This window comes from Solea solea, chromosome 11 (genome assembly GCF_958295425.1).
Source record: "Solea solea chromosome 11, fSolSol10.1, whole genome shotgun sequence".
Lineage (NCBI taxonomy): Eukaryota > Metazoa > Chordata > Actinopteri > Pleuronectiformes > Soleidae > Solea > Solea solea.
In genome coordinates, this window is record NC_081144.1 from 6,806,382 (window position 1) to 6,831,472 (window position 25,091).

The 25,091-nt window shown below is 38.0% G+C and overlaps 3 protein-coding genes across 4 annotated transcripts; 2 read left to right on the forward strand and 1 right to left on the reverse strand.

Annotated features, from left to right (window-relative positions):
• Window positions 1–6,651: 6,651 nt before the first annotated feature.
• LOC131468192 (lamina-associated polypeptide 2, isoforms beta/gamma-like) lies at window positions 6,652–10,551 on the forward strand. The gene is made up of 10 exons (XM_058642192.1): window positions 6,652–6,749; window positions 6,852–6,983; window positions 7,083–7,147; window positions 7,375–7,440; window positions 7,522–7,632; window positions 7,811–7,912; window positions 8,006–8,098; window positions 8,228–8,317; window positions 9,166–9,227; window positions 10,047–10,551. Exons 1-10 carry the CDS (start codon window positions 6,668–6,670, stop codon window positions 10,357–10,359), a joined length of 1,116 nt encoding a protein of 371 aa, XP_058498175.1. The 5' UTR covers window positions 6,652–6,667; the 3' UTR covers window positions 10,360–10,551.
• Window positions 10,552–11,846: 1,295 nt separating this feature from the next.
• pm20d1.2 (peptidase M20 domain containing 1, tandem duplicate 2) lies at window positions 11,847–16,320 on the forward strand. 2 transcript variants are annotated; one of them, XM_058641868.1, is made up of 13 exons: window positions 11,847–12,156; window positions 12,299–12,385; window positions 13,043–13,278; window positions 13,392–13,478; window positions 13,572–13,705; window positions 13,804–13,923; window positions 14,616–14,691; window positions 14,775–14,836; window positions 14,905–14,983; window positions 15,088–15,159; window positions 15,251–15,416; window positions 15,525–15,624; window positions 15,802–16,320. In XM_058641868.1, the coding sequence occupies exons 1-13, from the start codon at window positions 11,856–11,858 to the stop codon at window positions 15,929–15,931; spliced, it is 1,650 nt and encodes a 549-aa protein (XP_058497851.1). In that variant the 5' UTR covers window positions 11,847–11,855; the 3' UTR covers window positions 15,932–16,320. The 2 variants fall into 2 exon arrangements, with proteins under 2 accessions (XP_058497851.1, XP_058497852.1); XM_058641869.1 differs by having other exon boundaries at window positions 15,525–15,611; window positions 15,802–15,943.
• A 10-nt stretch (window positions 16,321–16,330) lies between these two features.
• LOC131468029 (acidic mammalian chitinase-like) lies at window positions 16,331–21,042 on the reverse strand. Its single transcript, XM_058641867.1, has 12 exons — window positions 20,982–21,042; window positions 20,098–20,129; window positions 19,988–20,014; window positions 19,670–19,871; window positions 19,440–19,496; window positions 19,197–19,347; window positions 18,956–19,080; window positions 18,721–18,844; window positions 18,238–18,420; window positions 18,014–18,130; window positions 17,810–17,939; window positions 16,331–17,179 (listed from the first exon to the last, which is right to left on the reverse strand). Exons 2-12 carry the CDS (start codon window positions 20,120–20,122, stop codon window positions 16,803–16,805), a joined length of 1,518 nt encoding a protein of 505 aa, XP_058497850.1. The 5' UTR covers window positions 20,123–20,129; window positions 20,982–21,042; the 3' UTR covers window positions 16,331–16,802.
• Between the last annotated feature and the right edge of the window lie 4,049 nt (window positions 21,043–25,091).

A 25,091-nucleotide genomic window follows, 5' to 3' on the forward strand; every position in this document is an offset into this window, starting at 1 on the left:
ACCACAAATACCAGGACTCAAATAGATCTACAAAGTTCTGTGGTTTATTTCAAGGTATACGTGTATTTTCAACAGGTAAAAACAGCAGCTTTCTTTTTGTATCGTCCTTAAATTTCATAAATGCAACAAACTATAGTTCTCTTATATAGTTTGTCTATATATATAAAACTTAATACATGATGTTATCTTTATTTTATGGGTCGAAACATCAACAAACAAAAACCAAAAAGGTGTGTCCTGAAGGTCCCCTGTGGGAGTGCGCACATCGTCACGTTTGAGAAGATTAAGTGCACGTGCATGTTTGACAGTGATGTCGAATATGACAACAGCGTTGTATCAAAGCCAACGTGCTGTGGAAAGATGAGATGATTTATTTTTTGTTTTGCTTTATTTTTCCTTTAGTGCTCAGTACTGCAGGTGCACCCATGGTAAATTGCCGTGGGAATAATACACAACTCCTTATATGGACATTCCTGGGTGTGTGTGTGTTTATAGGTCACATATTCAAGCTCTAAAATAATGTTTTTGTCTTCTTATGTGCTGTTGAGTCAAAGTTATGATTTGTTATATATTGATATAAAGTAGCGATAAGTGTGCAGAAGTTACTGTTCCTAAAAACGAGACAAATGAACTTTGAGCTGTGACGTATTTGCAAATTTCACACATTTCAATACGATTTCAAACATTTTGAGTACTTTTTTGCTCCGGTCTGTTTATATAGTTGGTGAAAATATATATATATATTTTTTTTATCAGATTGCCTAGGTTGTGCTGAAAAAAAGGATATAAGACACTCTATATTGCACATTCTTATACCCTCTGTATATACTGTACATTTTAACATAGTAATGGAAAAAAGCAGCTGAAATACTCTGTGTTCTGAGGGTTAAAGCAAAATCATTGACACTGCATAAATATACAAGAAGAGTTAGCGCAGAATAACTGTCTCCCGTAAGAGAGCAGATGTCAAACAACCATTTTTCCCATCCACACGTGTAAAAGGACATAGATCTGACAGTCCTAGAGTTTCAGATGAGAGAAAGCTTGTTCAGCATCAGGTGTACATCTGATTTTATCATGAGGCTGTACATTGTTTTCCCCTAGATATGAGTGCACTACATAGTACGTATGAGTAGGGGCTGCAATGATTAATTGATTATTAGTCCATTACTAAATTAATCAGACTATTTGGGTCATTGAATAATCGGTTTGAGCATTCGTGCAATAATTAAAACAAGTTCCCAGATTTTCCGGCTTCTTAAATGAGAATATTTTCTAAGAAATCTGCTTCACTGAAATGAACATGTGTGTGTTGTGTTGGATTTCACGCGTCTTCGGTCCCTTCACTGTCGAAATGTACAGCATATGTGGATCTGCATTGTCTTCTGGGTGTCTTCATTGCAGCTGTGTGTGTGAGTGAGACGTCTGTGGCTGTGGGGGTTTATTTCGTTTATTAGTTTATGTAACAACGTGTGTTACCTTCCTCCTTTGTGTCACAGTCAGGCATGTTCACTGAGTCGCCTCGTCCTCCACTGTGTCCGTGTTCAGCACCAGTCACTGTCTGATACATGGTTATGACTGTTATGTACATTTCTTTTGCATTTTTCTATCTTTGGCTTTCTTTTTCCTGGGTGAAGTTGACCGTGGGCGTGGTTAGCGTGTCTGCGTAGTTTGTGCAGAAATTCGGAGAAATTCGGAGACAGGGTTGATTAATAAAGGCATGAACATTTTATGAGGTTGTTTCTTTTCATTAGGTTTCGCAGGTGAAAGAAGGCTGACCTACAGTCTTGTTGTGTGTATGTGTGAGTTGAATCAGAAATCTGGGCCATCCAGGGTGACTGCATGTTCAGATAGTGCTTTGTTTGTCAGGAACGAGGTCGTGGAAACCATAGATAGGACACAACTGCAGAGACTCAAGGTTCAGGCAAAATCCAAAGCCGTTTATTCAGTCCAAGTCAGTTCACGGCAGATCAGTCCAAACAGGCAGAGGTATCAGAATCACAAGGCAAGAGACGAGGTCGAGGAAAATCAGGCAGGCAAGGGTCGAAGCATGGGATGTGGGAAAAGAGTGGTGGCACGCGAGACAAAGCTACAAACGAACTGGCGACGGGACAAGACACAGAGAGGGTTTAAGAGCAGTGCTGATTGGGGAGTAAGTGCATGCAGGTGCGCAGGAACAATCAGGGAGCAGGTGGACGCAGACGAGAAGGGGGCAGGGCAAACAGGAACCTGGAACAGAGACAGGGGTGAGTGATCACAAAATAAAACATGACAGACAAACCAAACCATGACATTGGATGTGTACAACTGCTTGTCATCTGTATAAAAATTAACATTTAGGTTGTGTTATTTTTAATAATACTTCATAGAGGGAGCATGAACAAGGTGAAACAAATTGGTCAGAGAACGTGTCCAACTCCAGTGGGTTATGACAAATCATCATTTACATGAACACACTTTGACCTCTCTTTTATCCCAATAATATGCTCAAGACTTTGTAATAAAATGTCCGATAGAATGCAGCACTAACAACGACACACTGGTGTATCTGGCTGCACAGCTAGGTGAGCCTGAATCTCCACGACTCGCAACCTACCTGTTTCACCTGTGCTATTTAGCACACTTGGGGTCCCTACAACAGCATATACAACAGTGTCCTGGTATACTTCCGTGCACATGCCATGTCGCGTCAGGGTCCTGTAGTATCCCACTTCACCATCAGGTGGCGGTACAAGTCTGAACGTAGGAAGGACGCATTCCTAACCAAGAAGAAGAGAACAATGCTACAGCTCCCTCAGACACATCCGGTCCATAAATTCAGATTTTTAAGTGGAAGAGACTTAAAAAAAAAAAGAAAAGGAAAATCTATCTAATCTAACACATAAAGTGATGAGTGAGAAAATTCATGAAATTCATTCACATCTGGGGGGGTTGAGTTGAGTTTGCACATGTTTTGCATTGGGTTTGTGTACATTGTGCACGGAAGTATATCAGGGCCCTTAAGTATAAAAAACTAGCTTAAAATTAAAATTCCTTAAGAGTAAGTGCACATTGTGTGTAACAGCCCTATTGTAACACTGTGTTATTAATATTATTAGTGAGATTGCTGCAAACAATCCCCCTTTATGTTGTTCTATGGTGGCCATTTTTTTACTACTTATTAATCTGCCATTAAATAGTTCCACATTTAATAAACTTTATTTAAACTTCAAAACTTTCAGATTCAGTCACAGTGAGAGTTGTAACTGGTATACTGTTAGAGATAACTTTATTTATCCCCTTAGGGCAATTCAGTTGTCGAGAAAAATTGTGGTTGATATAGCCAGTTTATTTAATTAATGATGGAATAAATAAACTGAATAGAAAGAGAGATTTGATTGTTATAGCTTAATGGAGTATTGTTTCCACTGGGCCTATTATCTAATTGCACCATAGAAACAAAGCACAACCAACACAGAAACATGAATTATGAAAAACATCAAAACTAAAGAAAATATGGTAAACTTGAGGGACCTTTTTTATATATATATAGCTTTTATTATTATTATTGAATTACACATTTAGCAGTATTTATTAGAATCGATCAAAGTTAGGCTTATATTAAACTGTATAAATATATGCAATGTGCAAAACTGTGTCATCATGTTTAACAAAATCAGTAGGTTACAGTATTATATGTGCATAGTCCATACAAATAAGTCAGGCATCAGGTTATATTATGTCAGAAACAAATGAGATATATTTTCCATGAATACAGTTAGAACAGAGAAGGAAAACATTGGCAAATACACAGTATAAGTTGCTTATATTTCATATTAATAAATAAAATAAATAGTATTTTATATTTACAGACACATAGGATACAAGGACACTTTATTGGTGTTGGAGAACCTAAGGAAAGCTCAGAATGTTGATGTTGGTGATTTAATATTTAAATGCACATTAGTGAGTACGCTAGCAGCTATGATTAAGAACAAGAAGCAACAACCACTGACATATTAATTAACAGTAATCAAAAAATGTATAGATTCATTTTCTTTTTTAAATAGACCCATTTTGTTGATTAGAATAATTCATTTTCAAGCATAAGTAACAACTCTTTAGGACTCTTAAATTCATTAACGTTGTAAATAAAAAGGATGGGGCAGTTTCTACAAATGGAATAATAATAAACTGCATTTGACAGATTTAAAAAGTTTGTGTTTGTGAGCATTGTCCGCCAGTTCAAAGACAATTGTTCTCTTACAAAATTGCAAATAATTTAACATTTTACTGTCAACAGTTCAGAATATTGTGAAAAGATTCAGGCAATCAGGGGAAATCTTAAAGGTCAAGGGTGTTAACCACTGCAGAATGTGCAGGAACATCTAGCCTCAGGCGGTAAAATATGAGGGGGTGGGGATGCATAGGAAAAAAGATATAAAATAAACATCATACAGATTGTTTTTAACATAAATTGCAATTATGATTGTGTGTTGGTCTGTTAGATAAAGGTTCACATGAATTAAAAAATTACAGCTTTTAGTTTTGAATTGTATTTTATAAAACTGTTGTATTGTTCTACTGTTCAATTGTTCTTGTTTTGTTCTAGTAGTATTGTAGTTGTAATTTGAACAGGATGGTGGGAATGGTATGCAAAAGTGGGGAAATCGAGAAGGAAGATTAATAGAAGAAAAATTGTTGAGGAACAAGAGATGTAAATCATCCATGTAATGTCAACCAGTTGTTCAGTAAACAGTTAAAAGAATTAAACATAATGTTCCTGTCTTTTTTAACTGTAAAGTACGACTAAGCCCAGGACCAGTTGCAGCATTTGCAATTTGCTCTGTAGACCAAACCAGTTTGGCATTGATGAATATGTGCTACAGAATTAGTACATTGCAAAAAAGAATAGTTGTTCTTGGGATTAGGGTAAATACCATCACGTTTTCCTTTACAATCTACTTCACTGGATACGAAAACTGTGGTTGTTGTGGTTGTAGTAGTGGTGGTTGTGGTTGTTGGAGTGGTGGTTGTGGTAGTTGGGGTTGTGGTTGTAGTAGTGGGAGTGGTGGTTGGAGTGGTGGTTGTGGTAGTTGGAGTTGTGGTTGTAGTAGTGGGAGTTGTGGTAGTTGGAGTGGTTTTTGTGGTAGTTGGAGTTGTGGTTGTAGTTGAGGTTGTGGTTGTAGTAGTGGGTGTTGTTGTAGTGGGAGTTGTGGTAGTTGGGGTTGTGGTTGTAGTAGTGGGAGTTGTAGTTGTAGTAGTGGGAGTTGTAGTTGTGGTAGTTGGGGTTGTGGTTGTAGTAGTGGGAGTTGTGGTTGTGGTAGTTGGGGTTGTGTTGATGGATGACATGGAAGGTGAAGATGTGAGTTGATGTTTTTGTTTTGATCTGTAAGATCTGATAAAAAAAAGTCGTTGTTTTTGATGCACAAGTCTGTTTTTTTTTTTTTGAATCGAGCTTAAAACAAAATGAAACTTTGTGATCATTTTAGCGCACAAATGCCCCTGTGGCGGTTGCAAACATCTCTTGCAACACATTCGAATGGTTTGAAAGGGCCAATTTAATATTTATGTCCAATATTCTAATCGTAAAAGTAAAGCAAATACAAAATCACAACATTCGAATAGGCTGAAATACTTGCAACTCATAATAATACTCTGTTATTGTGGATCTTTACTTGTAGAATAGAATAGATAGAATAGAATAGAAATACTTTATTCATCCCCAAGGGGAAATTGAAGTTGTGTTGTTTAAAAGTATAATAATGACTTTATGTAATATTAAGATAAGTTAAGATAAGATAATCTTTTACTTGTGCCCCATGGGGAGATTTGCAGTGTTACAGCAGCCAACAATCACAACTAGTTTGAAATGATGTTAGTCTGTGCTGTGGATTGTAGAAGTGAGAAATCTGGGTCAGTACACTCCGGTCGCTTGAGCACACTTGAGGTCCTTGACCTCAAAAACCACCAGCTGTATAGTTGGTATAGATTTACACGAGACATTAGAGAAGCTGGTGGCTGCTGTTACATTTATGTGCATATGGTTGCAGCACCTGTTGCACTCATTAATGTGTGCACTGTGCAATGACTGAGTGCTGTCCTTAATGTTCAGGCAAAACAAGCAGTTTACTTTAGAGCGTTTTTGACTTTTATAGACAAAGCAAAACAGATCATTGTTAGATAATTAATTATTACTTGCATCTGTACTGATGTGTTTTCACTCTTATTTTGGTGTATGGATATATCTATATGTATATACAGTCTTTATATAAAGTACCTAAAATAGATACTTGAGTAAAAGTACAAGTATCTTATACCAGAAAATGGCTTTGGTAGAAGTTGAAGTCACTTTTTATAATATTACTTAAGTAAAAGTCTTAAAGTATATGACATTTACTGTACTTAAGTATCAAAGTAAAAGTATTAAAAAAGTGAGCTGTTAAGATTGTGCCATGGCAGCACAGTGGTAGGGCAAGTTGTCTTTCAACTGGAAGGTTCAATTCCTGGCTCTGCTAGTCTATATGTGTCCTTGAGCAAGACACTTAACTCCATGTTGCAGTGTGTGAATGGGTACGAAAGATGTGTAAATGGTCTATATCCCATATCTGGTGTATTGAGCAGCATTCATCAAATTTTAACATTTTATGTTTTTGGGGACAAGGGCGAGAATCCAGGAGATGCGGAGATGCCCGACCCAAGTGCTTTGACTGATGATGACCTGAAGGCTGCTCTTCTAAAACACGGGGTTAAAGCTGGGCCCATAGTTGGTGAGGTTACACTTTGTCCACTGTAAATCGGCTTGACCGTGTCCTTAAACAACACCAACAACAATAAACAAAGTAAGCCTTAATATTCTTTGCTTATGCCAGCCTCCACCAGGTTCTTGTATGAGAAGAAGCTTAGAAAACTGCTTCATGGCCAACTTAATGGAGCAAAGAAGGGTATGATGTACTCTGACAGTGAAGAAGAAGAAAATGGGGAAGACAATGATGCAGAGTCAAGTATGAACTAAGACATCTGGTCTGCAATTTCTGCATTTGTGGTTGACCACACAATCATTTACTTACTGTATTATTTTTGTCCCTTTTTTAAATTCACAGGTGCTGAAGAAGAAAATAAAGAACCGGGTGAAGAGTCGGACCAGGCCGAGGAGGAGAGCAGCCAGGTGAGAAACCAGTCCATCAAGTCTGACATGTATCTGTCAGTAAAAAGTGTGAGTCCAGAGTTTCTACATTTCTGTCCCTGGAGAAAAGACGGGACATTGATAGGTTCATAGTGCATATATATTGATAATTTTCTAACTCTTTATTGGTTTTTGTTGTTCTTAGAAGTCACACACTGTACCTTCTAACAATTTTTTTTTTTTTTTTTTTTTTTTTTTACTTTTCACAGGTAAAGTTGTATACTCAGAATGGTGTTTTTACTTACCCACAGTGCTTTTTACCCCAAATGAGACGGGTAAATACCACATGTATATTCAAGTTCTGTGAACAATGAGTTTTTCTTATTTTTTGAATGGGCATTTTTGTTCTATTCTAGCATATTCCCACTTCTAAACCCAGTCCCGTGCGGAATTCAGGGAATGTGTTAAAATCATCAGAGCGGAGTCGGCCTCCCTGCTCACAGAATCTTGTAGGAATTAGCAGAGGGGTATGCTGTACAACTTGTATGGGTTTTTACATTCCATGGGATTGTGCTTCCTTCTCAAGTCACTTCTTTTTTTTTTTACCTCACAGTGCTTTTATGTACAGTCTATTGCTCACATAGCTTGGGTGACAGATACAAGTTTGTTTTTCTGTCGCCATGAAAATAATGCTAATCCCTGCAGGTTCAAGCTGGATCACAATCCGTTGCAGTCAATGGTTACTCATCATCATCATCGTCGTCATCATCATCTCAGACATTCAGCATAACTGAAATGCTCAAAGAGGTCGGAAAGTTTTTTCTTAAACAGTTCACCCTTTAATTTTATAATTTTGGGGCGTGAGTAATCCGTGATGTGCGTTCTCTCCCTGAACCACAGATGGAGGGTCAGAGGTCACTCTCTACGAGTGCAAACAGTGAAAGAGCATTCAATGGGGGCAATGTACAGGATCATTGGTCACAGTCCAACAGGGTTAGTGGTGCCCATGTTTTTTAGTCGCACTTAAGGGGCTATAAGTGAAGGAGAGGTTCACTGGAGGTGTGAGCAGATGCAGACTACAGTAATCCAGTGTATTGCAATCTGTTGCATCTGTTTCCTTAGCTGGACATGCCATCTGTGGTCAACCGCACCATGAAGAACCAGAGCCTGTACTACACTCCCAAAGCTTTCCCTCAGGAATGGGGAATGCAGGCACAGACATTTTTCTTACAGACTTTTATTCTTCTGTTTTATTCTTCTATATGTACCTTTTTGTTTTTGCCTCCAAGAACACTGTCTTTGCTGTAACTCCTCTCATGTATCTGTTTAACCATATAAGCACCTAAACTAAAAACAATCCACATAATAACCAGAGGCCAAAAACATTATCTTGAGGAAAAAATAGTTTTGCTGCTGAGTGAAAGTTAATTGTAGTTTATGGACAATATCTGTATTTATGGATAGTGTTTTTAGAGTCTTTTTTGTATGCATTAAGGGTCTAGGAAAATATTGATTCCCTACATTATCACATTATTTTGTGATGTGATACTGTATTGACTCTTTGAGGCAAAGGGGCTGCTAGTTAGACAAATAAAAGCTTATATTGTTTATTCATATCACAGCGTTAGTTGACAAAAAATCTTTAAAATATACTTTTTGGGGCAAAGGGAATTTCAATATTTTGCCTTGCTGATAGTATCCCAGTATATTGCAAAAAACATATATCATCAGAATATGTATCACATCACCAGAGTCTTGCCATTTAAGATTCAAAGATTTATTTGTCACATGCAGCATACAGCAGCAGTGACTACTCTGACTTTATTGTGCAACTTAATGAAAATAGTATAAATATAAAAAGGGCTAAGAAAAATATAGCAAGTAAAAAAGTGTATTTACTGTACGTTATACCCATAAACTACCTGTCACCCTGCGTCTTCATTTCTACCTGACTGGCTGGGCCTGTGAGTCACTTCTTTCGGGGATAATTTTCTGTTTCCGTTGGCGGACTTCTAATTGAGTAATCATGTGATAAGGCTAACTTTGTCTATCTTCCTCAGGAGCCTGTGAAAGACGATTTCAAGCACTTGTTCCCTGCTGAGATCACACCTACTGGAATCTAGTAAGTGCTCTGCTCATCTTTGTAGGTTTTCTGAGTAGTTGTTGTTGATGAATGAGACATAAATTGTAGTGTAAATAAATGTACAGGGATTTTTGGGGCTGGGTGAGGAAAACCTGAGCAGTACCACCATAGACTGTATATAAAAATGAACATTTACTTCCACTTACTAAACACAAATATGAAGTGTGAAGCCTCATGATTGGTGTCAATCACACTGGTGTCCACTCATGTGTCATGCTTTAAAGGAATACTTCACAGATTTGCATTCAGCGTTGTATTACCAGAATAGGGGTAGTATTTTTGAAAAATTGTGCTTCCCAACCTCTGTTTCCCCTGAGTTGAGAAATATCTTCATTATTTTCTTTGTTATGTGCCCACCAGTGACACTTGGTCCTGTTAGCAAAGATGGCGGACACTGTTTACATTCTGGGAATCACGCCCCTTCCCCTACGAGTGGGTCTAAAAAGTGCAGAATTAGTGTTGCAGTTTCAAGCCTCGTACCTAGACTGGACTTAACAAAAAACAGAATGAAGATATTTCTCGACTCAAGGGAAACTGAGGTTGGGAAGCACAATTTTTTAAAAATACTACCCCTATTCCATACAAAGCTAAATGTAAATCTGTGAAGTATTCCTTTAAGTGGGAGCATAATTTACAAAATTGAAATCATGGTCTATCGAATGAATTATAGATCAAGTGAGAAGCAAAGGCTCGTTGTCCAGTAAACAAGAAGATTGTTTGTTTTTATATACAGTCTAGGAGTAGCACATACAGATTAATACTCGTACGACACATACAGTATATCCAACATTATTTCAGTGCCACTCGTCGGAGACCCATCAAGGGTGCAGCGGGGAGACCCATCCAATACATGTACCCAGACACTCCCGTCAGTCCCATGACGCTGCAGAGACGAGACGTGGAGCGCCGCCTTGTGCCCGTCCACATACAGATTGTGGTCTTTGTCATCGTTACATGCATGCTTTACCTCATTTATGTTAGTGTTGAGGACAACAGATTTAGTCCAAGTGTTTCCTTGCTAGACAATCTAAACCCGGGGTCCAATAGTGAGGAAGCGCTGTTGCATAAGACTGAGGCGCAGGACACACCCGCACTTTCTGAATGGGAGTAACTGTGTATTATTTTAACTGTTTTCGCCTATTCTATTGACACGTTAGGTTTTACATTCATGTTTCGATGCTTTAAAATCTGATTTTTGCCTGATTGTGAATTGCCAGTGTCTTAGTGTCACAGTTTGTCCTTGATGGGTGTCATTATAATTTTTTTAATGTTTAAATCATATTTCAATAAAGTTTATCTCATACTTTGTTGTGTATCTGGTGTTTCTTAATTGAAAAAGAAGAAAATTAATTATTTTTCCACGTTTGTTGTTACTATGAAATCTGTTTAGTTTAAAGCAAATTCACATCTACTTGAATGTCTCTTATTTTTAGTTGGAAATTCACCTTTTCATATTATTAAGTAATTGTTTATCTTACCTGGCTGATAGCTACTATTTTATAAATTGCTTTAAAAGATGTGTTATTTGTAATTAATAGCTGTTCAAAACAATTACTGTATTATAGTAGCCGATGTACACTTGCACACACTTGACATATTTTTTAATCTAAACAGTGCAGTGCCATCAGTGTCTTATTTTATTTTATTTTTTAAATTGCAAAACACTGTTGCACCTTACTTGTGCGTACTTGAGCGTACTTGCGTACTCCCGTACTTGTGAAAACGTCATCAGCCTCAGTCCAAGTTCTGTTCCAATTCTCAAGTAAGCGAACAGCGAGGACGGTTCTCAAACCCGGAAATGTTCTCGCTCCGCCCATTTTTACCAAGTATGCATCGGAGGTGACTTAAGCGTACTTGCGATGGCCATGTATCCCAGAATACATTTCGGCGGAGCATAGCAGCAGATAATAGAAATATAAATCTGAAATAAATATTTTTCTGTGTCCCGGAACACAGTTTTAACATCATTTGAGGCGAGAAATGAGTCATATAGAATTCAAACATGTGGTTTGTGTATGAAGATATGACGTATTTATAGTTTGGCAGCGACGTTTGTCGGAGGTGATCAGCTCAGCCTCTGCGGACGTTCGGCGCTCACTGTGCCCGGCACAGAGCAGCGTTACCTCGGCCTGTCCTGATGAAATGATCCGCTGGCTCAGACGTCGCTGTCATTAGATGCTCGGTGTGATCCATAGATTTGTTGTTGACGTGTTATTTTGTTTTTAATGGAAACGTTTTGACCTGAAAGTTTGAAGGTTTGTATATTGTTAATGTTTTATTTATTTTAACTTTGAATTTTAGATTTATATTAAAGTCGAGATTTCTATTTAAATATAATATGTAAATATTAGATATGTATAGTATAGTATGTAGAGTAGTATATATTTGTACACGTACATATATGTCATACATACATATATATATATACTACTCTACAATGCTGTAATATATCTATTTTCCACATTGTATTATTTGTATTGTATATTTTAATAGAAATAAATTAATTAATGAAGTTAAATATTTAAAATGTAAAAATAATAACAACATATATATGCATTTATTAAAAGTATTTCATATGTTCATTCATCAACACTGTAGGTGGCGGTAATGAGGCTGCAGCACTTGGCGCCAGCCACCATTCAAACAGCAGAACAATACATGAGAAACGGCCATAGTCGTAGCTCCACAATGGTTGACTCAGGGACCAAGTTAAAGATACGCAAGCTGCTGAAGACGATTCTTTGCCTATTCTCCCTTACATTCGTCGTATTATTCACTGTTGCATTTGTCAGGACGTTGACGCTGGACGTAGACGTCGGACTTCAACATGCACAGTGGGAGAAAACTAAGAACATATCGCTTGACATAGGGCGCGAGCAGAGAGAAGAGCTTCTGGACAATTTTAAAGGTGATGTTTGACGTTATTACTCGGCTGCTTCACGTGTGTCAACATTGGTGTCAGTGAGGAGAAGCCACCGCCTAACTCTCTCTCTCTCTCCGTGTGTGTGTGTGTGTGTGTGTGTGTGTGTACGACCCTTGAATCCACTCAGAGAGTATCCGGATCCCCACCGTGTCTTTCGCCGAGAGTAACTACAACACCACCGCGCTACTGGAGTTCAACAGGTTCCTCCGTAAAGGTTAAGCTGTTACTCACACGCAATGTTGTAATGGAACAAAGTACAAATATTTCGTTAATGTACTGAAGTAAAAAAACAAAACAATCACGTGTCTGTACTTGTACTTTGTTATTTATATTTCTAGCGAGTTTTACTTTTACTCCACTACATTTTCTCTAACTGTCAGAAGAGTTGGTAATGGCCTGTATTTATATAGAGCTTTTCTAGTCTTGATGAGCTGCTTTTGCCATTCACCCATTCACACGCTGCAACATGGGGTTAAGTGTCTTGCTCAAGGTCACATATAGACTAGCAGAGCCAGGAAATTCAACCCACAACCTTCCAGTTGAGTCACTGAGCACTGGCTCAATTCTTACTCCTCACTTTTTTAATTACTTTTACTTCTAAAACTGAAGTACAATTTATATCAGAAAACGACTTTTGATACAGTACATGTCATATACTTTAAGACTTTTACTGAAGTAATCTTATAAAAAAAAGTGTCTTCAGCTTCTACCAAAGTCATCTGGGAAGATATTTGGACTTCTACTCAAGTTAGGTACTTTATACAAGACTGTCATTCACACAAAACCACAACCCTATTTAGCCGAGCATAGATAACTGAAACGAAAACAATTGAATTTCATCTTCAAGCTTGTGTCCTCCTTCCTGCATCAGCCTTCCCTACAGTTTACTCTTCAAGCTTGGTTCATCATGAGGTCGTTGCCAACTACAGCCACCTGTTCTGGGTGGAAGGATCCCAGCCTGACCTGTTGCCATACCTGCTGCTGGCTCACGTCGATGTGGTACCTGCCTCTGAATCAGACGCCTGGGACTTGCCACCGTTTTCTGCCAAGGAGATGGATGGCTTCATCTATGGAAGAGGAACCTTGGATGACAAAAGCTCTCTAATGGTGAGAATTGTATTTTGTGTAATCTTGCACGCAGAAGAGTTGGCTGCTGACTCGCCTTTCACGAGCCAAAAAGAATAAATCGTTTGTTTTTTGTTTGTTTAAATGTCTTTTAGGGAATACTTCAGGCGCTCGAATACTTGCTAAGAAAAGGCTATGCTCCACGCAGAGGATTTTACATCGGTCTTGGTCATGATGAAGAAGTATTTTTACAACAAATATAAACTTAAATAGCATTTGAAAATATTATATTGTAAAGTCTGAGTCCTTTTTTTTTTACATATTTGTTTTCCCAGGTCAGCGGCAAAAATGGAGCATTGAATATAGTGAATGTGATGAAACAGCGCGGCGTGCAGTTGTCATTTGTCCTAGACGAGGGCATGCTTATCACAGAGAACCTGTCAAGTTTTCTTGGAGGATCTACGGCATTGTAAGAAACCTGCCGTGCTCTGATGTTTGTGGCAACTGGGCACAATATCAAATTTCGAGCCTAACATTTAATGTGTGTATACTGTATGTCTTTTCTAGTATTGGAATAAGCGAAAAGGGCTCTGCCACTATAAAGCTTAGTGTGTCTACGCCTCCTGGTCACTCCTCAATGCCTCCCAAGGAGACCTGTATTGGGATCTTGGCTGCAGCAGTCAAAAGGTGAGGAATGTACAATATACACATATCACATATCCACAAATATCCAAAGTGATCAATATATAAACAATGGCCATTTGTTTGGGTCAGAGTTAGTCAGGTATTTACTGGCTTTTTGTCACTTTGGCCGTTTTTCCACTACATAGTACTGCCTCGGCACGATTTGGTTGGTTTTCCCATTACTATCGTACCTCCTCAACGTGGACGGGGTCATCACAGCGCGGCTGCATGAAACTGCTGTGACTTTGTTTTGACTTGTAAAGCAGTTGTTTTCGACCTATTGAATCCTTAGAATCGGTTAATTAAAAAGATTAGTTCAGTACTTCCTCCATGACCGGAGCACAGACTCCGTCTGACACAGTCACGGAGTACAGTGGCAGGGTTTGTGATGCCACTCACAGCCTTTCAGCAGTGCTGTCGCTAAATACACCAGACTCCTCTGTTAAATGATGAGATTTCATCGCACGTTTTCAGGGTTGTTAAGTCTTTTGAACTGATCTACAGTTCGGCATTGTTTGCTTTGATTCTTGTGCAGCTCGGCTCAGCTCGCTTGGAACCTCGCCTGAGCAGGTACTAAAAAAAAGTACCAGGTACAATCGCTAATGGAAAAGCAAAATAACTGCCGCGGCGAGTCGAGTAGCGCATCTGTGTCCAAAAAGCCAAAGTCTAAAAGTTTGTCATGTGGTTTCTATCAGAATAGAGGACAACCCGATGCCCAGGTTATTCGGTTATGGACCTGAACGTTTGTCCTTTGAGCACATGGCCCACAAGGTAAGGAGATTAAACTACTTGTCCAATTCACAACATTTAGCAATTTCTATATTTCTCTGTTGTCACTCACTCTATGACTTCAGTTCAGTTTTCCGCTGAAGTTCATGATGTCGAATTTGTGGCTGTTCTCTCCACTGATTGGCAGGTAAATACTGTACATCATGAAATTGATTGGGCTTGTTGCCACCCGACTGATTCAGTTTTGCGTTTCAGAGTACTAGAAAGGCAGCCGATTACTAACAGTCTTGTAAGGACAACAACAGCAGTCACCATGTTTAATTCGGGAGTTAAGGTAATTATAAATTGGAACGCTGTATGCAGGAAACTATATGGCAAGCGATTCAGTTGGCCCTAGAGATAACTTTTTCCATCTCATCCCTTTCCCACTTTTTGCAGTTTAACATCATCCCTTCCCTCGCTGAAGCTTTTGTGAATTTGCGAATCCACTCGGCACAGTCGTTAGAAGAGGTAGAGTCAGAACAGTTTTTTTGTGAATTCACGATGATGTCTCCATGAACAGTCAAGAGTTTGATGAAACGTGTGCTGCCGTCTCATCCAGGCACTTGATCACATACGTTCCAGAGTGGCAGATGAGCGAGTGAAGATGGAGCTCATTGATGGGTTTGATCCTCTGCCAGTCAGCTCTACTGATGAAAAGTCCTTTGGCTTCCAGATCATTAAGAAAACAGTGTTGGAGGTATTTCCGTCGGTAACGGTTGCTCCAGGTAGAGTTCGGATACATGTCATTGCATAAAAATATGATCATTTATTTTTTTGTATTTAAGTGCTTCTATTTTTTTCATTTTTTTACGATATAATCTTTCAATATGCAGGTATTTGTGTTGGGAACACTGACAGTCGACACTTTAAGGACTTCACCAAGGATATTTTTCGCTTCATACCTGCCTGGTTAAAGTCAGGTGATTATCTGAGGTAAACTGATCAAGTAACATTATAGTATAACATTGTAAATAGACAGTCTGAGAGAGGTCTCAGTAAAAACTGCTATCATTTAACAAGGCACTCTTTGTGTGATACCAAAGTTTCATCTATGTTTTCTTAGAAATCCCGGAAAAGGGATTTTACAAACATTTTCTCTTTGTTTCTTAGATTCCATGGCCTAAATGAAAGGATTTCTAAAAAGAACTACGAGGAATTTGTTGTTTTTTACTCAAGTCTGATTCAGAACTGTGATATTCAGAAACTCCCTGAGCCTCATGGTTCTGTCCACGAACTCTAAGGAAGTTACACATTCTGTAACAATTGTAATGAATTGCAAACCCAGAAGCCAACGCTTTTGAATAAGTCAGCATCATTTCAGTATCACTCAGTGGGACCGCGAACGGACTCTTGTGGCCTCTAATTTTAAAGGTGACTTGTTTAATCTGGTATGGTTAGATCCTAGGGCCGCATATTTAATTGCAAATGAATCAAAATCACAATACATTTGTTGTCTTCAAATATTTATGATTTTGATATGTTCCAGTATCCAGTTAAGATGCAAAAATGAGAGTTGTACCAATTCACAGTCCAATGATCACAATTTAATTTTATATTGTATAATATTTTGCACCTTTTATTAGATACAGAACAACTTGATCTTGTTGCAATAAAATAACCAAGAGTCAACTTCATGTGGTCCCTTTTTTCCCACTTTTTATTTTGCATGCTTGTTTAGTGAAATAACCAGTAAGGAACTTTCCAATTTGCCCACATAGTCCCGACGACCCAAATCTAAATCTTTAGAGACACTGTTATAAAATAGGAATTGAGAAAATACAAGGAAAGTCAGGAACAATGAACAAAGAACTAAAAACCCCGAATACCATGAAAAGAGACAACAAAGTAAACAAACTCTCTCAATAATAAATTTGAACTTAATATCATCCAGGACCTGGGGTCCTGGAGGCAGAGGTCATGACAGAAATGTATGCTCTATTAAAAAAAGAAAAGTAAGCATTAAAGTAAATTTGTAAATATTCGTCTACCTGTACTTCATCCCATAACAAGAAAACGATAATAATTTGGCAGTACAGATGTGAGGTGTATACACATCTTTGTATCATTCACCCTTTGTGTATATATGGGTAGTTATGATGGTGCACACCTGCTTATGGCCAGGTACAGCAGTGGCAGGACTCTGAGAAGATTAAGTTGGTAAAGCAATGTTGAATGTGAGTGATCTCATCCCCACAGTTGTAGTAAGAACCTGGAGAACCGGGAATGGCATATTGTCCATTTTTCTTTCCATCGCAGAAATTGCTGTCATCAGAAGTTGTCGTGGTGGTGGTGGGAGTGGGAGTGGTGGTGGGAGTGGGAGTGGGAGTGGGAGTGGTGGTGGTGGTGGGAGTGGGAGTGGGAGTGGTGGTGGTGGTGATGGAGGAGGTGGGAGTGGTGGAGGTGTGGGTGGTGGTGGTGGAGGTGGTGGTGGTGGGGGTGATGGTGGTGCAGGTGGTGGTGCAGGTGGTCATGGTAGTTGACAAAGGCTCTAGAATGGGGAAAAAAAAATCACATTATGATGCAGTATTATTATATCATGTGAATGTGACTGAGCTTAAGTTTTTACTCAAAGTCTTAATTGTACTACTGTTTATCATCACGACACTACTGTAGGATACAGCGTGTGACGTGACACTCATTCTACCCACTTCACTCTTCACTGTCTACTGCTGTATCCTCTACATGAGGAAGCTGGTCACAGGTCACCAGTCCATCGCAAGGTCAACATACACAGAAGATGTCAAACCTGGATTCGAACTAGTGACCTTGTAAGAACACAGCATTTCAGCTGCTTTTTTCCATTACTATGTTAAAACGTACAGTATATACAGTGGGTATAAGTGTCTTATATCCTTTTTTTCCAGCACAACCAATAGGCAAAAAAAAAATCACCAACGATATAACCCAAGTACACCTGAGTAAAAAGTACAAAAATGTTTAAAATCTGAATGAATTTGTGAAATTTGGAAATACGTGACCTGTGCGGCACCTGTGCAGCTTGTATTATTAACTACATGATATTACTGCAGTGGTTTCAGTGTTTTTTCAAATGTGTGCATCAAGAATATAAAATCACTACCATGAAACCCAGAGGACAGAATAGATAGTTGTTGTTTACCTATTAGAAGATTATGCAGATGTTGGACAAGGGGATATTTGCCCAAATCACAGAAGGCCCCGTTGAAATCATCCAAGTCCAGAGACCAAACAAAGCCTCCGCCAAAGTTCTTTTCTTTTATGAAGTCCACCTGAATATTACAACAAAAATCATGAGCAACTTTTTATCTGGTTTTGTGTTACCTTCCAAAGATCAGTGCTTTACCTTATAATCAATGCTCATCTTATCATCGTATCCAACCCACTGAGTTTCTTTTATGCCATATGGAACTTTCTGTTCTTCAGACCACATTACAGTCCCTGTTTTAAGATGGTCACACACCTGAAAAGGGGATGGGTGAGATTAGAAATTGAATTTGAATTGCATGTTCAGAATGTATATGTATGATCAGCAGAATCATTCAGACTGATCAGAGGGTTCAGTTGTACCTCATAGTAGGCCCAGAAGCCTGGCGCCTTGGTGTAAGGGCCTGCCTGACCTGCTCCACTGATTGGCGCTCCGAAGTCATTGTTGGAAGTGGACAGTGTGAATGTTCGTCCATATGCAGCAAATCCCATAATGAGCTTTGCAGCAGGTGCACCGCTGTCCCTCCAGTATGTCATTGCATATTCCTGAAATGTGAGGAAAAAAAAGATATTTGCAGCCCTTATACATTAACAATAGAATATTGCAGTCAAATTTAAAACAAAATGTTTAATGCTTATATTGTGTAAAAGACAACTGAGTTTGTTCATATAAATAAGGCTTTGAGTCTTCTTTCACTCATTCTCTGTTGCATGTTCATATAATGCTTATTGACCAAACACTCTGTTTGCAGAAATGCACAAAAAAGGCATTTCACTCTTATTTTTGCTTTATAGAACCTACTCATTATATCATTATAGTCTCTGTGAAAGAAATGAATTACTCACAGCATTTTTGAATGCAGAATTTCCATTGTACTCAGGTCTCTTGTACAAAGGACTATGATGTCCTGTGACTCCGTCCCATACACCGTGCATATCAAATGTCATTACATTTATGAAATCCAGGTAACTGGGGGAAAACAAACAAACAAGCAAAGAATAAAGGAAATGTGATCAAGTTAACTATCTATGACGCCAAGTATTTAAAATAATAGTGGAGAATAAAAAAAGTCTTGATTACATGGAAATGAATGGAACATCATAACCGTTATCAATGTATGGTTTGTAAGCAGTCACGGCAGCTGTGACCAGCAGTCTGGGAAGGCCATTTAGCGTTGCCTCTGCAACAAAGGCTTTGTACAAATCCTACAAAACATACAGACATGTGCCACAGTTTTGTTTATGTTTGTTAAATGTCAAAACAAAATCATCACATTCACCCTGTGCAATGTTTGTTTCGGAGAATAAATGACATATCAGACCTGGCACAGTATTGAAAACATGTCTTTGTGTGCGCTTTGAGGAAATTCCCAGTCCAGGTTGATCCCATTAAAGTCTCTATCTCTCAGGAATTTAATTGTAGACTCAATGAAAGTTTTTCTACTTTCTGGGTGTGATGCCATGTTGATGAATCTGGAAGTGACACAAAAGGAGATGAGCTACATTATGATTTGTCATGGTGTTATAGTACTCATATGGTATGTTGTTATTTGCGTATTGCATACTTATTATTGTCAAACACAGCGCCTCCAATTGCCACAAGGACTGGTAGGTGAGGATTTCTATATGAGAAAATCATTATTGTTATTATCATTCATTGTCTACCACTATATAAGGAACATACACACACACTTCATACAGAAAGGCCCTTGGTTGGACACAGGTCCACCACAATGTGACCCTATTGTTACTGTTTTTTTTTAAGTGAAAAAATATTTAAAAGGTTACAACTCACTTTTCTCTTAACAGACTTAAATCATTTAAGTATATCTCGTCATCGGAGTTTCTGGCCACCAGCTGATTGTTACTCATGTCGGCGAAGGCAAAGATCAGATGGGTGCACAGGTTTGGATCGATGTTCGAAGTGGTGAATCTTCCCAGCGTCTGTCGGTAGACGGACCAGCTGGTGACGTAACACACCAGTTTTGAGGAACAAGCTGAAAGACATCAATATGAAAAGTTACTTTGTGTTTAGGCTCATTATCAATCAACACAACTTTCGTTTGAAGGGATTCAGTTCAATTTTTTGAATGAATGCAAAATATAAACTCACCCAAGCTGCTGATGGTCAAGCACAGACCTTCAAAGTGACAAACTCAGTCAATATTCACTCGAAACAAAGCTTTTGCAAACATTCATTTGGTCATTATAAATGTGCCTTACCCGCAATCAGAATGAACTTGTTCATGTTTGCACTGCAGGGATAAATAATTAAAAGAAATTATATTATATACAATTAGTAATTAATATATTCCATCCATCCATCATCTACTGCTTTATCCTCTAATTCATATATTATATAATATAATTCATTATTAGTTTGTTCTGTCAATGAAAGCTTTGGTTTGACTCACCAACCATAAATGTCTGTCATGTCAATGCATAGGAAATAAACATTGTTTATGTAACCTGAGCATAAAAATGAAAGCTTGTCACACACTCGGTATGCAAGGCACCTGCTTATTATTATTTTTCTTCAGTATGGTTACATGCAAATTATTAAAGGTTAGAAGGCCTCTTGATTCAAGAGAACTTAAAGTTTTAGACGAAACAGTCTGTAATAATGTAATATTATGCACCGTATACATATTGTATAGCAACAGCTGTCCTAGTGACGCCTTTGTCTTTTCGAGGTGCACAGATACAAACATATAAACAGACAATTGGGTGCAACTGGTCCTTCATTCTGGTTCAAACAAATACAAGAAAAATATGGGACTCACTGTGGCACATTTTAATTAGAGAAGGTAACCGGTCAATAATCTCGTGTTTTCACGTGTATACTTTTACACAACTTTATTTGACTAAAAACATGTGCAACAGATGTTAACAAATGACTCTCGACTCAGTAGCATGCCACAGACATGTAAATAGCCCATTTGTGGAAGCGGCGCCAACAACCCAATTTTCATATTAGTAATTACTTATTATAATTAGGTAATTAGCAATACGTTACTAGCAGTTAGTAATTAGTGATTGCATTTTCTCTTTCTTAAAACAACCTTGAAATAGACAAGTTAAAGAAGGAAATAATGCAATATACTTACATGTTTGTTGAAGGTTGGAGAAGATTTGACTTCTGACTGAGGATTTTGTGGCAACGGTGCCTTAAGTAGAGACATATGGAGGGGGTGTGCTTTATCAAGATTTTAAGATCAGTAATATGATATTGCATGCAACTCTTTTGTGAGCAGAAACCATCTGAGAACAAAAATGTGGATTGAATAGTTTGGTTATGAAACGTCAAGCAGTGATGATGCATTGTTGTGTGACTGTAATTAGGGAGGCTGCAGAACATTCCATTCCACGTATATTTTGCTTTTGTGATCCACCGAGCCTTGAGATTAAATTGTGCATCTCTTTCATGGTAACGTTGATTGGGGAGTTCCAATTAAGAGGTGCATGCTATTTGAGGCTCACATGCCAAGCAGAAACAATCAGACAGACAGACAGACAGACACATACCACAAGCCTATATGTCTCTTAATCCCCACCATGGTGGCTCATGTCTGGGTGTGTTTGTCACACTCCTTAGTCTCTGTGACTGTGAGCGTAAATAAAGACTAATTGAAATGAATTTCCCACAATTCCCACGATTATTTTCTGCAGCATGTGATGACAAATTAAAAAACATACATCAAAAGGTGCATTAAAAAAAGAATAAAAGAAGTAAGTAATGAAATGATTTTGGTCATATACCTGTCCTTCGCGCACCTCAAAGGGCATACAAAAAGAAGTGCACAGTATAAGCATTTGTTTCTCTTTGAAATGAGATTGACATAATGTCATGTACGACCCACAAACATCACAAGTGCCTTTGACAGAATGTAAAAGAACTAACAGTGCTATCATACCTATCAGACTGCTTGTAGGATTCTTTGAGGGACAGTCAAAAGTGTTTCTCTAGCTATGTCAGATGGAAGAACAGGTTGGGCCACTAAGAAGTTGGTTATGGGCCATTCAAATAGACGGTTTATATCTATTTGAATAGACTGGCTGTAAACCAACTGTTCAGTAGTGGGTGGGCAATATGAAAAATGTTATCAAAAATGTAATGATAAAATTATTACACAATATTCCATCATGATATCACAATAAGGATTTTCATGAACGATGTGTACCTCACAAGAACAACATATTTATAATGCAAAATAAATCTGAAGTAAAGCAAATAATAACTGGGACATCTGTAAATTAATACACCAAAAAAAGCTTAAATATGTTTTATTCTGTCTATATTCTATCACCTCAGCCACGGGCCATGTTTTCATAGAAACATGATATTAAGTGACGGGCCACATATGGCCACATGTGGCTTGAGGGCCGCCAGTTTGACACCGCTGACTTAGATGAACCAACTCAACCCAGTCAACTACATGTTAATGAATGTTATGTTTAACTTGCATGGCCTCATGTCGCACATTGTAAACAAAAACAAATTGAAAACCTTTTATTATGAATGGATGAATGAAAAGGACGTCTCAAATAAAACTTTTCAAAATTGCCGGCAGAGAAAAATTAAATACATGAACCCAAAAGGAATATGTATGAAATCAAATTACAAAGACGAAAACTCCACACAATTCACAGTTTCAGTTCATTTTCTTTTTGAAGCTGTAGTTTTTATATTTATTTCAGTGTAACTGGTCAGGTGAAGACGATGCAATATTAAGCTCAGAAAGTGTTTCAAAATAATGTTATCAGTTTTGTCTGCAGCAGGGGTCTCAAACTCAAATGACATGGGGGCCACTGAGTGTCGAGTTTGCTCTGTGGAGGGGGCCAGTCAAGGGAAAAGTGCAACTTTTTTTAGAGAAAAAGTCAGTGAAATAATCATATTTATGATGCTATTGCTCATCATTTCAAAATAAAAGTGTTTGTTTTGATACAAAACAATAACTAGTTCACATGATAAATGTATTTGTGACGCAAAATGAATCTATTGATGAAACAAAAACACAGAAATAACTCATTCTAATCTGATGCAGAGGTGGAAAGTAATGAATTACATTTACTCGTGTTACTGTAATTGAGTAGCTTTTTTTGTGAACTTTTTAAAGCAATTTTTAAAATTTGTATTTTACTTTTACCGAAGTATGTACTATACTTTGCTACGTTTTAAAACACATCTGTTACTGAGTTAAAAAAAAAGACATTTTCATGCACCAGAAACTTTGACAGTGAATGATAAGGACAGACAGGTGTATAACAGGTGTTTAGATATTTTATTTTGTCAGCACTTTAATTTGTAAAGGTTTGACTTTAATTAAAAACAATTAATGTGATATTTGTGTCCTTGTCCTTTTTGTATGACACAAGAAAGAACCTTGTTAAAAAAGTAACTTTTATTCTGAGTACATTTTAAACAAGCTACTTTTTTACTTTTACTTTAGGCCAGTACTTGCACTTAAGTAACATTTTTTCTATCAAAATAGTGGTACTTTTACTTAAGTAGAATATTTCAGTACTCTTTCTACCTCTGGCGTTAAGTTGCGAGCCACATGAAATTTATTTAGGGGGGACGTGATGTGGCCGGCAGGCCGTGAGTTGGAGACCTCTAGTCTACAGTGACAAACATTACTGACTACACCATGGAAGTTATTTACAGATTCTGAAAGTGTGATTTTTTGATGTGATCGAAGCTTTCCATCAATGTCTAACACATGGAAATCTGAAAATATTTTAGCCTCAAAGATTTACACCTTCTGGGGGCCACATTTACATAGCCCAACCCTCTCCTGGTCTAGCTGTCAGTAAAACCACACCCCTCTGTATTGCTAAAACATAGATTTATAAAGCCGCATTAGTAAGGTAATCACCAGTTTTAAGAAAGAATGAAATAAATACAACACAATCCACTGTGTTTACATTTACTTCATTGATAGTCATGAGATGACGGCACTTTACTTTTAACCCTTTAACTATGTACGGGCGTTTTTTCAACTCTCTGGTGACAAAGACGCAGATTTGCCGGCGTCCTGCTAAAACGAGAGTGACATTACTGTAACAACCACAATGTTGGCGTTCATGGGCAACTGCTCAGCTTTCAGAAACCGTTGGATTTTTTCCGACTGCGTTATTACGGGAATGCAAAGCGAGCTTGTGCTAAAGCCTTTTTTTATGTTATCTTTTGTTCCTCGTATATGCATATAAGTACATATATTATCTATATTATTTTCTGTCATGCCCCCCCCAGAGGACAGAAATATTTTCACACACACCCCCAAATTGAAATACTATGGAGAACCTGATCATTTTTATTTATTTATCTGTATAAATCACTCTATGAGTTGTCCTGAGCTGCCCCCCCCCCGACACCTCACGTCACCCTCACGGCGCCCCCCCCAGGGGGGCCCGCCCCACTGTTTGAGAAGTACTGTCATAATGTAAGGCATGTATGTTATGTCTAGTATGTCCTAGTGCACAGAGTGGGCGGAGAAGCTCAGGTGAGGGGAATGAGGTGATTGCAGGGCAGACAGGGGTGGCAAACATACTTGATAAACAAAAAACAGTCCCTAAACAGGTGACCCCGTGGAAGGGTTCAGATAAGTCTACCACTAGAAATGTAGAACTAACACAGGTCTGTGTTGGTAATGGAGTGCAATTGTGGAAAGGCATTTTCAACTAATTAGAAAAAAATCACCAATAGGTTGAGGTGCTGTTCTAGTAGATCTAAAAGCCTATAAATACCAAAAATATACAGTAGTAAATATTACATCATAAAATAAACATCAGTAATTTATTACAATAACTGTAGCATGGATGTTGTAGATCATTGTAGATAAACTGTTTGTTTTTCAAAGTGAACACTTCTTATTTAGAGATCAAGGTGATGAATAAAAGTGTCGTAATATTTCATCAACAACAAAAAAAATGTGCATCACATCCCATGTCTGTGTCAAAAGCGATTTTTTTAAAACCTCCCCAAACCTGACAAACGTGTCAGGTTTGGGGAGGTTTTAATCCAGAGTCATGTGTACATGAGGGAAGTACACATTTGGAGTCCTGTCCATCTTTCCTTCCACACACGCATGAATTACATAAAATCTTAACACTGTTTGGTTTATTTCTTTTTATTTTATAATTTTTCCACAACTACCAGGACTCAAATAGATCTACAAAGCTCTGTGGTTTATTTCAAGGTATACGTGTATTTTCAA

Coding starts and splice junctions, on each gene's coding strand:
- LOC131468192 (XM_058642192.1), top strand. CDS start 6,668: ATGCCCGACCCAAGTGCTTTGACTGATGATGACCTGAAGGCTGCTCTT. Junction 7,633..7,810: donor TTGTAGGAATTAGCAGAGGG/GTATGCTGTACA, acceptor TAATCCCTGCAG/GTTCAAGCTGGATCACAATC. Junction 7,913..8,005: donor TAACTGAAATGCTCAAAGAG/GTCGGAAAGTTT, acceptor CCTGAACCACAG/ATGGAGGGTCAGAGGTCACT.
- pm20d1.2 (XM_058641868.1), top strand. CDS start 11,856: ATGAGGCTGCAGCACTTGGCGCCAGCCACCATTCAAACAGCAGAACAA. Junction 12,386..13,042: donor CAACAGGTTCCTCCGTAAAG/GTTAAGCTGTTA, acceptor TTCCTGCATCAG/CCTTCCCTACAGTTTACTCT. Junction 15,417..15,524: donor GTCGGTAACGGTTGCTCCAG/GTAGAGTTCGGA, acceptor TTCAATATGCAG/GTATTTGTGTTGGGAACACT.
- LOC131468029 (XM_058641867.1), bottom strand. CDS start 20,122: ATGAACAAGTTCATTCTGATTGCGG. Junction 20,015..20,097: donor CAAGTTCATTCTGATTGCGG/GTAAGGCACATT, acceptor GTCACTTTGAAG/GTCTGTGCTTGACCATCAGC. Junction 18,421..18,720: donor ATTCTGCATTCAAAAATGCT/GTGAGTAATTCA, acceptor CTCACATTTCAG/GAATATGCAATGACATACTG.